At 43.3% G+C, this 12,764-nt stretch overlaps 1 protein-coding gene across 2 annotated transcripts in view; it reads left to right on the top strand.

Annotated features, from left to right (window-relative positions):
• Nucleotides 1–5,132: 5,132 nt before the first annotated feature.
• Nucleotides 5,133–12,764, top strand: part of lhfpl4a (LHFPL tetraspan subfamily member 4a) — a 46,822-nt gene continuing 39,190 nt past the window's right edge. For both annotated transcript variants that reach the window (XM_036531375.1, XM_036531377.1), the window contains exon 1: nt 5,133–6,379. In XM_036531375.1, the coding sequence (XP_036387268.1) occupies nt 5,974–6,379 (406 nt within the window). In that variant the 5' untranslated portion in view covers nt 5,133–5,973. The remainder of the gene's footprint in view (nt 6,380–12,764) is intronic.

The raw sequence follows: 12,764 nt of genomic DNA, 5'->3' as shown, positions 1-12,764 counted from the left end.
CCAGTTTTTTCATTACTTATTTGCATAAGAGACAGCCTCATTCTGTTTACATTTTACATATCTTTCATTTATTTGACTGGATATCATCAGTTCAGATTCAGTACCTTATATGAAACAGCAGAAAAAAATATAACCATATTTACTCATTTTAATACAGAAACTTACAAAGTACAAAGCCAAATCTCAGAAACACATCTGAATTAAAGTCACGTAATATAAAACTGTGCTATAATGCCCATAAAGCTATACTGTATAATAACAGCATATTATTAAACAAGGCTGGACAGTGTGCTGAAATACCCGTAATGCTATACTGGAAACTAAAGGGCTACAGCAAAACAGAACATACCAGTCGCCTAAGAGCAAAAATCACAGTATGTATGCAACAGTGTTATGCTAATGTATACAATGTAGATTCCACACAGAAATGTAAGACAATTTTTTTTCACTATGACTTCTGTGATTCAGTCCTGCATGTTGGTCATAAGTCTTGTGCCCTTAGCATCATGCCACACTGCTGCCTCATACTAATCGTTGTAATCAACTGTTCATACTGGTAAATATTTATCCAGCCAGTCTTTCAGCAGTTCATGGATCTGCCTGTCGAATCTATTAGCTTCCTGCTGTAAGTAGCGTGTCTATACTTTGTTTGCGACTGATGTTGAAATGTAGGCTCTTCAGTGTTTACAAGCTCTTGAAAGTTGTCACACAGAAAAGGGCGATCTGTAGGCTAGTTCATACCCTCTGTAGTGTACATTCTCTCTCTGGAGTATTTCATCATGACAGGCAAAAGCCCTCACGGTGGATTTCTGTTGCTCGAGCCACAGAAGAGCAGAAGTACTTTGAAACAGGGCCAGACATTTTACCGGTGTGAAAGCATGGGTTTGAGATGCATAATAAACTCAACTCATTAGGTGTTCCTCATTAGTGTACCCTATGGGCGTTAGTGGGTGGTGTGTGGGTGTGTCCATCATAATGATTTATCCCCTGGCACAAACAGGCGTGGGTTTGTGAAAGTTGGTGCGTTTCTGATCAGTGGATGACAGCACTCGAAGATGAAAGTATCTTTGATATGTGAGTGTGTATCTCTGTGTATGTGTGTGTGATTATGCGTGTGTGTGTTTTAATAAGTTGCTCGCTGTTTTACAAAACACGTGACATTTATTACTTCACTGAAGCTTATTCTGTGACTCACTGTTCTTGGCTCCAGGGTATAAGGAAAGTGAAAAAATGGGTTAAAATACATTTAAGTATACTGCCAGTTAATAGACAGTTGGTGCATGTAGACAACTGAAAAAAAAACACTTTAGTTGAGGTGAATGTATATGCCTAATCTAAGGCAGAATGTTATCTCCTTTTATACTTACTCTGTAGGATACATATCTGCAATTTGTTCATTCATACTTGACAGCAGACAGCAGGCATTTTTTTCAGTGTCACCCATATTGAGTGATCAGCTATCCCAACACGGTTACAGAGAACGCTGCATGAATTCAGCGCTTAGCTGGAATGTAGCTCCAACAGCCGTGGTTTAGGCTGAAACAGTGGTGTCGTTAGGTCCAATCATTCGGGGCTATAGCCCTGAATATTTTAAGCCTAGCCCCGAATATTTTCGCCATGAAAAAGGAGGTGTTTATAGCAAAACAACAGACAGACTGTGTAACAGAGCGGAACTTGACTTGCAGCATCCGAAGGTGTGATAATATTTATTTATTATAAAGGTAGATACAACCTCCCCAACCTACCGATGCCGATCTCCCTTCAAAAAAAAAAGAAAGGCCGCAGGCAAACTTGACTTAGCCCCGGATCTTTTCAGTAGCTAGAAACGTCCCTGGGTTGAAATATTGGAATTTCTTCGCTGAGCATGCTCTCACAGGGAGTCTGAGCACTAACTGATATGGAAAACTATTATGAAATACATGTGTGTATTTACACACGCACTCTCTCTCTCTCTCACACACACACACACACAGTACTGTATACAAATAAAGCTACATGGAAACCACTCTTGTAGTTTGCTGAATTCTGAGAAGATGGTAATAACAATTGAATTCCTACGATAAATAAATTAAACAAAGGAAGCAAAATCATTGCATTTGTATCTTCTGGAATCTTCTTTTAGCAAGGTGCTCTCGTATATAAATGTTCAATGCTCATGTTTCCATGTTCTTACGTCAATGTCTTAAATTTACAAATAAAGCAAATGAGAATTGTGTAATATGCTCACATGGATACAGGCATTATGCAATAAAAAAGACAAATGTGATGACCTGGTAGTGGTTGTGTCATCCATCTAAATAGAATAACCTATAAGTTTAAAAAAAAGGACTACAAGTTTGACAGGGGACAGTTCAGGTGTGATAGAGGACTCAATAAGTAAACTGATGATTTTTCAGACACCGTTTGCAAATCAGTGCAAATCATTCAGGATTCTGTCACCCCAGATTCACCTGTCATCTATACAGTCCTGTACCACAGGGTGTTTCCATCAATCTTTAATCTTACGTGTACATTTAGTCATTGGCTGATGCTCTTACGTGTTCTACAAAAACTGCATACAAGGGGGACAAGCAGGTAGCCACAGAGATACTGAATCATCAGTGACATCCTTGAAATATAGTGTCATTGTGGGAAACGTTGCCACAAGCGGAGTTATTGCAGTTATCAGGTGCCTAACCTTTAATTATTACTGCCATTTTCAAGCCACCAGGGTTGTACCAACGCTAGTTTGTATTGCCACACTATGCTTAGCATCAGCTCTCGCCTCTGTCTCTAGGCTTTTATCCCCAATCCCTGCCGCCGGGTTTACAACCGCTCTTACCACAGTGTTAGCAAGGGGAGGGGTCAGAGTTCCAGGAGCCATGATGTAGTCTGAATAGGTGGGTTATCAGTCTGCGCCGGGAAATGAATAGTGATCAAATAGTGATAGTCTCGATGTTCTGGCAGCTGTTGGGAGCTCATTCCACCACTTAGGCAACAGAGTAGTGAGGTGAGGACCAAGATGGGTGACCATTCCAGGAAGGGATGACAAGGCACCTAGATGTGGCAGAGCAAAGTGGTCTGGCGGGGGCGTAGTTTGTGATAATGGGTTATAAGAATAGGCCTGCTTTTTGCCATTGCTTGGGAGTCTTGAGCTTTTGCCAAGCCATAACAGGTAGCCAACGGAGGGTGATGAGGAGAGGTGTGACAGAAGAGTGCATTGGTGGGTATTGGTGGGTCAGCTGAGTAGCTGCGTTCTGAGTCAGTTGGAGAGGTCTTTCCAAGAGGCCAGGCAGAACAGAGTTGCAGCAGACCCATCTGGAAAGTACAGTGGCTTGGGCCAAGAGTATTTTTTCCTGCACACACGCACACACACACACATACTGTAAATAGACGCACACACACGCACACACACACACACTGTAAATACACGCACACACACACGCATACACACGCACACACACACACATAAATACACACATACACATGCATACACGTATATGCGCCTGCACTCACACACAAAACACATACACATAAACACACACATGCTCTCATACACACACATATGCCTGGAGATTTTAGCAATACTGGTTGGTGAATTCATTCAACAGCTGCAACAAATACAACACTTGCAAATCACTGTAAGAGGGGAAACTGAGAAATGTATTGTTATATTTGTTTATTAGTTTTGGCAGATGTAGATATACTGACCTTTTCTGCTCTACTTAAGGCCAACATTAAACCCAATTTCTTTGTGGTTCAGTTTTTACTTCAAAATGATTTAAGCAAGCATTACCTATCCTGTACTTACACAGCATTGTAGGTCATTTTCATTACCATTACAGTTTATTTGGTCCTGGAAATTTACATTATAGCTACGTTTCTGCTGGGAGACTGCATTGGTACTTTCCCATAGTTTTCCCAAAAACCGTATAAAGACATATACAGCCAAATGAATTGTTGACATTGGACTGTCTCTCTTTAATTATTTAGATGATGAATGGATTGATTGATTTGTTCATGTACAGGTATTTTTTCTGTAAGATTTTTTAAGAATGTACCTTCTGGAAAATTTGTTAAATTTGTATGGGAAATTACCTCATATAAAACTTTCAAATCATGAAACTATCTTTTTTAGAAAAATACTTTTTTATTGTTCTTTCATACAAAACATAAATGAAAATACTGGTACATTCATACTGATGTCCGTCTGCCAGTATAAAGGGTTCAGCTCCAAAGAGAGGCAAATCGTCAGTCCTCTAGTTTCAGGAAGGTCTCATATATATCTCTGACAGGCCAATTGCAACGACCCTAACAGAGGTTTAAATCTCAGGTTTAAACCAGGGCCACTGCACTCCATTACAACTGGAACAGGTGTTCTTAATAAATGAGATTAGGAACAGCTGTTCCAAGCCGCATAGAGGTCAGTGGTCCAGTGGTCTAAGCCTGAGATTTAAACCCCTGTTTAAGGTCACTGCAATTGGCCAGATATGATTTGTTACAGGAACCCATATGCTGTCAGGCTATTTGTTACATTTGAGCTGACCTGTAATTCAGCACTATTGCTGTACCTGTCAGCTCTTCATCTGACCATCCTGTCAGTGAAATAATCAGCATGAACAGCATAAATTTATATATATATTTATATATATATATATATTTATATATAAATATATATATATATTATATATATATATATATATATATATATATATATATATATATATATATATATATATATATATTTATAATGTGTAATGCATTAATATTATTGTTGTTGTTGTTGTGGTTATTGGTGATGATGGTGGTGGTGTTGTTGTGGTTTTCGATGTTGTTAGTATATGCTTTTAAAGTGTACATCTGAATCCAAATACGACAATTCATAACTCGGCTATTATTGCACATTGCTTGGTTTTATTTTCTGCATTGTTGCCAGCAATCCCTGCGCAAGCTGATGTTAATTCTGTACGTTGCCCTGACCATACTGTTTCGTTAGACTGTATGAGTTTGTGCTTGTGTCAGAGTACGGTTTTATTGTAAATTTGAGAGGGTAGGGGGGGGGGGGGGGGGGCAGGATATATAATGCAAATTCCTGCAATATTCGATACATGTACGCGCCGTCGTCAACAGTCCCCCACATCCCTCCCGAGCGTGAGCGCGCAGAGGAGAGAGACGGATAGGAGGAAAGGAGGAAGAGGGAAGCGGCGAGAGACGACGGCGAAAATCGCAATCATGGAGTCCTGGCAGCGAGAGCCTGCAGCGCAAGATCGAACACATCTGCAATTATTTTAATTCGTCGAAGGAGAGAGAGAGAGAGAAAGAGAGAGAGAGAGAGAGAGAGAGAGAGAGAGAGAGAGAGAGAACATACATATCTGTATATATTTTTATACAGGGGGCCTCGTATCAACGGAGACTGTCTGAGCAAGCGTCTCACGGATGCTCCTACTGTATTGTGGGTTATATCCTAATTTGCTTGCCGAAGATTCATCACTGGTACCCGGCAACGCAGTGTGTCCATCCTTCAACGCTGACTCTGATGGGAGGCAGAACAAATACATTATTAATACGTACACTGTGCTGAATCGAAGGAAAGGCAGCTTGTCAGTTTTTGTTGTACATTTTTGTTGATTTGTGCAATGTGAGCCCGCTTGCCTCGGCTGTTTCCTTGCCGTTTGAAAGTAGGTGGAGGGGAATCGCATAGGATTTTATTCGTCGCTTCTGAATGACTTCCCGGTGTTTAATTAATCGCATTTTAATCAGCTGGGAGTGAAACCTCGTGAAAACGGAGAATCGTGGCGTAATAATCTGAATAATAAGACGCCGCGGTGCTGACCTTCACATAATTAACAAAACCGTTATTTCTTTGGACCTTTTTTTTAAACCACATCCTCTGACAACGGGAGCATTTTCGCGGACCCGAAGGAGGAAGATAAAGGGGAGACAGAGACAAGGGGAGAGCAAAAAAAAAAAATCATAGGCAGATAATTGGTAAAAATGCTGCCCTCACAAGAAGCCTCCAAGATTTACCATGACAACTACATGCGAAACTCGCGGGCCATAGGGGTACTGTGGGCGATATTCACCATATGCTTCGCCATAATTAATGTGGTGGTCTTCATTCAGCCCTACTGGATCGGGGACAGCGTGAATACCCCGCACGCCGGCTACTTCGGCTTGTTCCATTACTGCGTCGGGAACGGCATCTCCAGCCGGGAGCTCACTTGCCAGGGAACCTTCGCCGACTTCAGCTCCATCCCCTCCGGCGCCTTCAAAGCGGCCTCCTTCTTCGTGCTGCTGTCCATGGTCCTCATCTTGGGCTGCATCGCTTGCTTCGCCCTCTTCTTTTTTTGCAACACCGCCACCGTCTACAAGACATGCGCCTGGATGCAGCTGCTCTGTGGTAAGAAATTCCAACATGGTTTTGCCGTCATGCTTTCAACCGTTGGCCTAATATTAATATGGCCTCCTTTTTTTGCTTTCGGCTGTAATACTTGTTCAGCTACTGTGTGTGTGTGTGTGTGTGTGTGTGTGTGTGTGTGTGTGTGTGTGTGTTTGCGTGCAGGGGTACCCCCTTTCGACCTGTCCAGTTTGCGCAGGAGCAGCTTTCAGTTCTTAACATTCCGGTCGCGTGCAGCATATACCATTTATTTACCAGCAATGGCGTGTTGACTTCGGCGTGATTAGATGGCACATAAACATTTCTTGTATGACACGACAGTGAGTACGATCATAATAGAATAGAGTTACCTTTATTACTAGTCATCACTATTATCATAAAATTACCGTTATTATTTTGTCGACGTAATATCTGAAACCTTTTGTATTGTGTGGCTATTGTGCAAGCCCTCCAACTCGTCACCGCACTTTTAAATATGTGCAACAAAACGCGGAACGTTATAAGAAATTAATTACATAAGGGATCCCTCTCGGGGTTCCCAGCAACTGAAGGAATTATTATTTAATGCACAGAGAAACATTGATTACGTTCAAGTCATACATCTTGTGAAGCGAAATGCCCTTATTTGATTTCTGCTTCCGTGTTACGTTCCAACGGCTATTGCGTGACTGCGACGTTTATGCTGTGTCGTGTAACCCAAATAAAAGAACGGTTCGCTGTTGCAGCGTTCGTTTGAACAGAATTAAAATCGGGTTTGATACAGTACAGTAGAAGGAGAAACATTTGAAATGCCCCTGAAAGACGATGTTCAAGGCTAATGTAGTCTAACGCCGACAAGTGTTGTGTCTTGCCTTGGGCGCAAAGGCAGCTGAAAATGTTTGGCAAGCAAAAGTGCCTTGTAGTCACCCAGTTTGACAAAAAAGCACGGTCGTCTTTAAATATCATTTTATTTGCCTCTTATGGTGCACCGTTTATTCCACTATTTATTCCTGCACCATGTATTTCCCGACTTGCAGTTTAAGTGATTATGCAACTATTGCTTGAGGAAGACCTCCTTGTAAAGCTTTTCTTTCTTTTTTTTACTTAATCTAATACATTAATGTTACACTGTTATAATTACACGAAACTGTAACTGTTACGTGCATGAGGCCAATCTCCAGCACGAACCTTCATCTTTAAGTGCTTGTACCTTGAGCAAAGTAACCTACCCGATCAATTCCAACTCTGTGTGTGTGGTCCCCATTTCTACTTCATGAATAGCCATGATATGACATATGCAAAACAACATTTCCATGTATGGGAATTTGAGGGATAATATTTACCTCTATATAAGTCTCATTGAATCACTGCTGCATCAGGAATAAGTTCAAGTGCGATGCTCAGAGTTAGGAGAAACAATCTGCAGTTTGTAAGAGAAACTCCTGTTCTGAGCTCTGGGCTTTATCTTTTTAACGTAGCCTACGTGCATGCTACAATGATGTGCTCCTGTGGGCAATGCTACAGTTTGCTGCATAGATTTCTTGCCATTTCACTGCACCTCTAAAAACGTATCTAATCCTGAACACGGTATGAAGGAGGATAGTGTGATAAAAATTAAAGCATGCTGCAATTCCCAGATCAAAAGGAATTCGGCTGGGTTGTCCTCCGTTGTTTGAATGGTATGCCAAGAACACTGCTTGTTTTTGTACGATTAACCGAACACTTTCAGCAGGCCTTGAGTATATCTTCGAAACAGCAGTGTCTCTGCACGAATGATGTAACCAAATGATGACTGCAGTGTTGTTAATTGAGGTAAATCTGGCGAGGGGGCAAGACTCTCTGCCTGTCAGTTGTCAGAGACACGCTCAAGACGCTTTGATGGTAACTCTGTCATCACGACATATTGGCCCTCTCATTGCACGCATGGGTATTACTGTCCACTGCACAATCAAAAGTGTTAATATTATATTAATATTAATTATTCAACACTGTGTGTAACAAATGCAAGAGTGTGAGAACACAGATGCTTTTCAGACTTAAGTAAACACACTGGAGTTGAATTAGCGCTGCTGGTTTTTCGCTGTATGGTTAAAGGCTCCAGCTGCAAGACGAGTGAGTGTATGCTGCTGACTCAGACTCAGGGCCGCAGACCTCAGGAAGCCAGGAGAAACAAACAGAGGGGTTTTCCCCCGTGCAGCGGAGCGGCAAAGTTTGGACGCGGCGGTAAGCAGCGCTGTGTAGCGGCGCGGGCCGCTCTCCGTCTGAGTGGATCTGCGGAACTGTGCAGCCCGGGAGGGAACAGATTGTCCCAGCTCAGGGGTACCTGCGCTCAAACCGCTCGTCATATGCTTCTGATCGCATGGCAGCTCCTTGCGGATTTCTAATTACATAAGCCCCCCCCCCTCCAATTAATTAGACAAGGTGCAAATTAATTGGGCCTAAATACACATTAGCCGCTGCCTGCTAATTCAGGTGAGGGTTTTACTTTAATGACTTGGGCTGTGAAGTTGAGGAGTGTTTCGCATCCATCTGAAACGCAAGCTGTAGCACGTTTCCACAGCAGGTGATTTGTTTTGAGTGATCAGTCACCTGCACAGAGCTCCTTTGCACGGAAGCGTGCACAGAGGCATGCACAAGCGCGTGCGCGCGCACACACACACACACACACACACACACACAGATGCTACTGATATCCCATCAGATTATTGTAATGTGCGTTTACTAATGGGACTTTTCACTTGAAGAAACAACTTCAGTTTGTTTTTAAAATTTTAATCCTTCAGTGCAACCTGCCCAAACTGTTTTTTTGTGAGCACGATGTAATAATGAGGATGATGATGATGTAATAATGATGTAATAATGATGTAATAATGACGATAAGCTCCCAGGAGCTGGTAGAAGAGTAAATGCATTCCAGAGAAAGGGCTGGGTTAGTTACCGCTCAGCAAGTTATCTTTTGTAATCACTCTTAGAGCTTCTTTCAGAAAACACCACACTCCAGTTAAATATATGTGCTAAATGCTAATTGTTATTAGGCGAAGCACTGGTAATTTTTCAGAGGGCAGCCCTTTGTGGTCTTTAAGGAGCGGGTATCGATGGCAGGGATTAATGAGCACAGTGGGAGAGAGCACTAATGTGGCGTGCTGGGCCCTGAGTAGTATTGACTCCTAACATCCGGCTCTCCACCTCCACCCCAGCTGAAGGGTTGGGGTGATCCAACCCACCCCCCCCCCCCCAACCCCCACCACGCTGCTCGCTAGGCCACACATGTCCCGGAATCTAAAGTGACACCTAAGTTATTTCTTTTCATCAGAGTTTGTCTCACACCATTAAGCAGGAGAGAAGAAATATCACTCCGCAGGGATGAGGCCTCTCGCAGGCTGGAGCTCCAGGCACTGCTCCGCCAGAATGAGCCGAGATTCATTGTGAAAGGAACAGTATGATTCTGTGCTCAGCATCATCAATATCAGAAATCCCGCCTCTCGCTCAAAGGTTGGGATGCCGGCCATTTTTTTTCCTGTTCCTGTACGAAACGCTCAATATGCAGAGTAGCAAAACTGCTCTGCAGCTGATCTGGATTATTGGAACGCTCCGAAATGCCACCGAGACTGATGAATATGACAGCAAAATGCACGCAAATTGTGCTTCTGTGAGGGCCTCTGCTGATTTATGGAAAACGCACCTTTCAGAAGCTGCTGAATAACAGTTTATTAAAGTACTGTGACCTGTCATTGCGGGCCCCGGTCGTGCAGAAGGGTAGTGTAACGTGAAAAAATAAATTTAAGTGAAAGATCGCTTGTCTTGACCACAGTCGTCTCTCATGGAGGAGGAGAAATCAGAGAAGCTGCGGATTTTCTTTCTTTTTTGTTCATTTTAAGATGAATGAAAAAGACAACCACTTTGGAAAAAGGGAGGGGGGCGTACAGCACACAGTGATGGACACACGCAACTAGCTTCATAGTCTTTATGGTCTGATAAAAAAAAAATAAAATAATGAAAACTAATTTTCCAGCAGGTAGATTTAACAGCGCTGAATCTGGTGTATGAAGCTGCAGCATGATTCACATGAAAGACACAAAGTTCCCCAGCTCTGCTTATCAGATAATGACATTCTGGTGTTTGACTTTTCATGAGTGAATTGTGAAAAAAGAACTTGCGCAAAATGGAGTCGGGAAAGGATTGTGAGTGTGCGTTTTCACACGTGCCCAGTGCTAGTCACAATCACAAGCCTCGCAAAAATATTTCCCGAGCCGACGGGGCAAACACAGATGGAGCTCACTGAAGTCCAGCGTTTTCGTGAAGAGTCACAGGCATGCTGGCACCGAAACCCGCTTTGCGGAACCTATTCCAGGAGTTGTTGCGCTTTGCGGTGGTTCTTCCAGTAGCACAGGGACATGGTGATTGGGCACAGACAGTTATTGGGGATAGGCACGGGGTGAAAGGTCATGCCTGTGTGCTTTTGAGGCTCCCTGGGGTGGGAGCGGAGAGAGAGAGAAGGGGCATTGCGGGGGGGTGGGGCTGAACACTCAGCGGCCATATCTGGGGATGAAGATGTGAAGAAACATCCCCACAACCTCGCCTCCCCTCCCTGCTGTAATCACTGACGTCTATTTTCGTACGTTAGTAAAGAGATCTGTGCCTATAATAAACTCCGCTCTACTCCCATGATTCATCAGACATCTCAGTCATGAGGAAAGAATCTCAGGAGGGGAAGCAAAAAATAAATAAATAAAACAAAATTGGGGAAAAGTTGAAAAGAGACACAAGACATTGTTTCTGATCAGTGAATACATGAATAAGCTGTTTTATCCATGTTATTAGTCTAATGTGTTTGGCTAAAACAAATAGGTGTGATAAATGGTGCTATTGTCAGGGCTATGAGTCATATGCTTCTGTCTGCCTGCTTCACAGTGGAGAGCTCAGATGCTGCATGCAGACTTTGGGAGGGGGGAGTTCATTCAGGTCGCCTGAAAACAATGCTTTAGTCACATTTCTTTACATATTTCCATATATATTTCTCTATATATTCTCTGGGCGTGTGGTTATATTTCTGTACTTTTACAACGCTTACAAAATAATGTAATGTAAAGAATAATAACCAGAAGGTGTCATACAAATTGTTATTCATGTGTATTTTCTTGCATGGGAGTGGGAAGCATAAAGGTAAATTTCCATGTTCGGGTTAGGGTACATCAGTTATCATTGTTTTGTGCATAAGGTGTTATGGACTGATATGTTATGGGCCGGGCTCTCCTGTGCTGAGCTGCATTGGTGGCAGGGCCAGGCTCTCCTGTGCTGAGCTGCATCGGCGGCAGGGCCGGGCTCTCCTAGCTGAGCTGCATCGGCGGCAGGGCCGGGCTCTCCTAGCTGAACAGCATCGGCGGCAGGGCCGGGCTCTCCTAGCTGAGCTGCATCGGCGGCAGGGCCGGGCTCTCCTAGCTGAGCTGCATCGGTGGCAGGGCCGGGCTATCCTGCGCTGAGCTGCATCGGCGGCAGGGCCGGGCTCTCCTAGCTGAACAGCATCGGCGGCAGGGCTGGGTTCGGCCTGCTTGCTCTTTCTCAACGTCTTTCTGTGTCCGTTTTCTTTTTTTAGGTTTGTTTGTTAGTCCCCATGGTTTACTACCTCTGTAGGGCCTGGTAGCACTAGCGTGTATGTGTGTGCGTGTGCGTGTGTGTATGTGTGTGTGTGTGTGTGTGTGTATGTGTGTGTGTGTATGTGTGTGTGCGTGTGCGTGTGCGTGTGCGTGTGCATGTGTGTGTGTGTGTGTGCGTGTGCGTGTGCGTGTGCGTGTGCGTGTGTATGTGTGTGTGTGTGTGTGTGCGTGTGCGTGTGCGTGTGCGTGTGCGTGTGCGTGTGCGTGTGTATGTGTGTGTGTGTGTGTGTGGTGGTAGGAGGGTTGGCTGCTATTTTGGAGATAATTGCAATATTTCATTGCTCCTTTGGAATATCAGTGGTAAAGGACATCCGCCCTCATATGCACCCCTATATGCATGTGATCTTTTGGTTGGAAGCTGGTAAATATTTTTTTCTGAGGAATGAAGTGTGCAGGGTTTGAAAGGAGCATTCGTCTCATTTTGCCAAAATTTTGCTCTGCAAGAAGATCTCCCTCAGTTCTGAGTTACAAAAATTGAAACATTTGGAGCCTAATGCAATAGGCATTTTTACATGAATTTTCTTCTTAACAGCACATTTGTTCATAATATGAAATTGCATCAGCTCCTGGACTTTTGGATCGGTTTTGAAATATGATTTACTCTTGGCTGTACAGCTGCAGCACTGCTTATATTTGAGCAATGACGTAGTTTCTATAATATTCGGTAGGGTATGCAGGTTCATTTTTGCTGAGTGTTTTTTTTTAGGTTTATCAAGAACCAATGATGCAGGAAGCTGAGGGAAGTATAGCATAGT

Source organism: Megalops cyprinoides, chromosome 6 (genome assembly GCF_013368585.1).
Source record: "Megalops cyprinoides isolate fMegCyp1 chromosome 6, fMegCyp1.pri, whole genome shotgun sequence".
Taxonomy (NCBI): domain Eukaryota; kingdom Metazoa; phylum Chordata; class Actinopteri; order Elopiformes; family Megalopidae; genus Megalops; species Megalops cyprinoides.
Note: the sequence above shows the minus strand (reverse complement) of the source record. Positions and strands in the feature narration are given on the sequence as shown.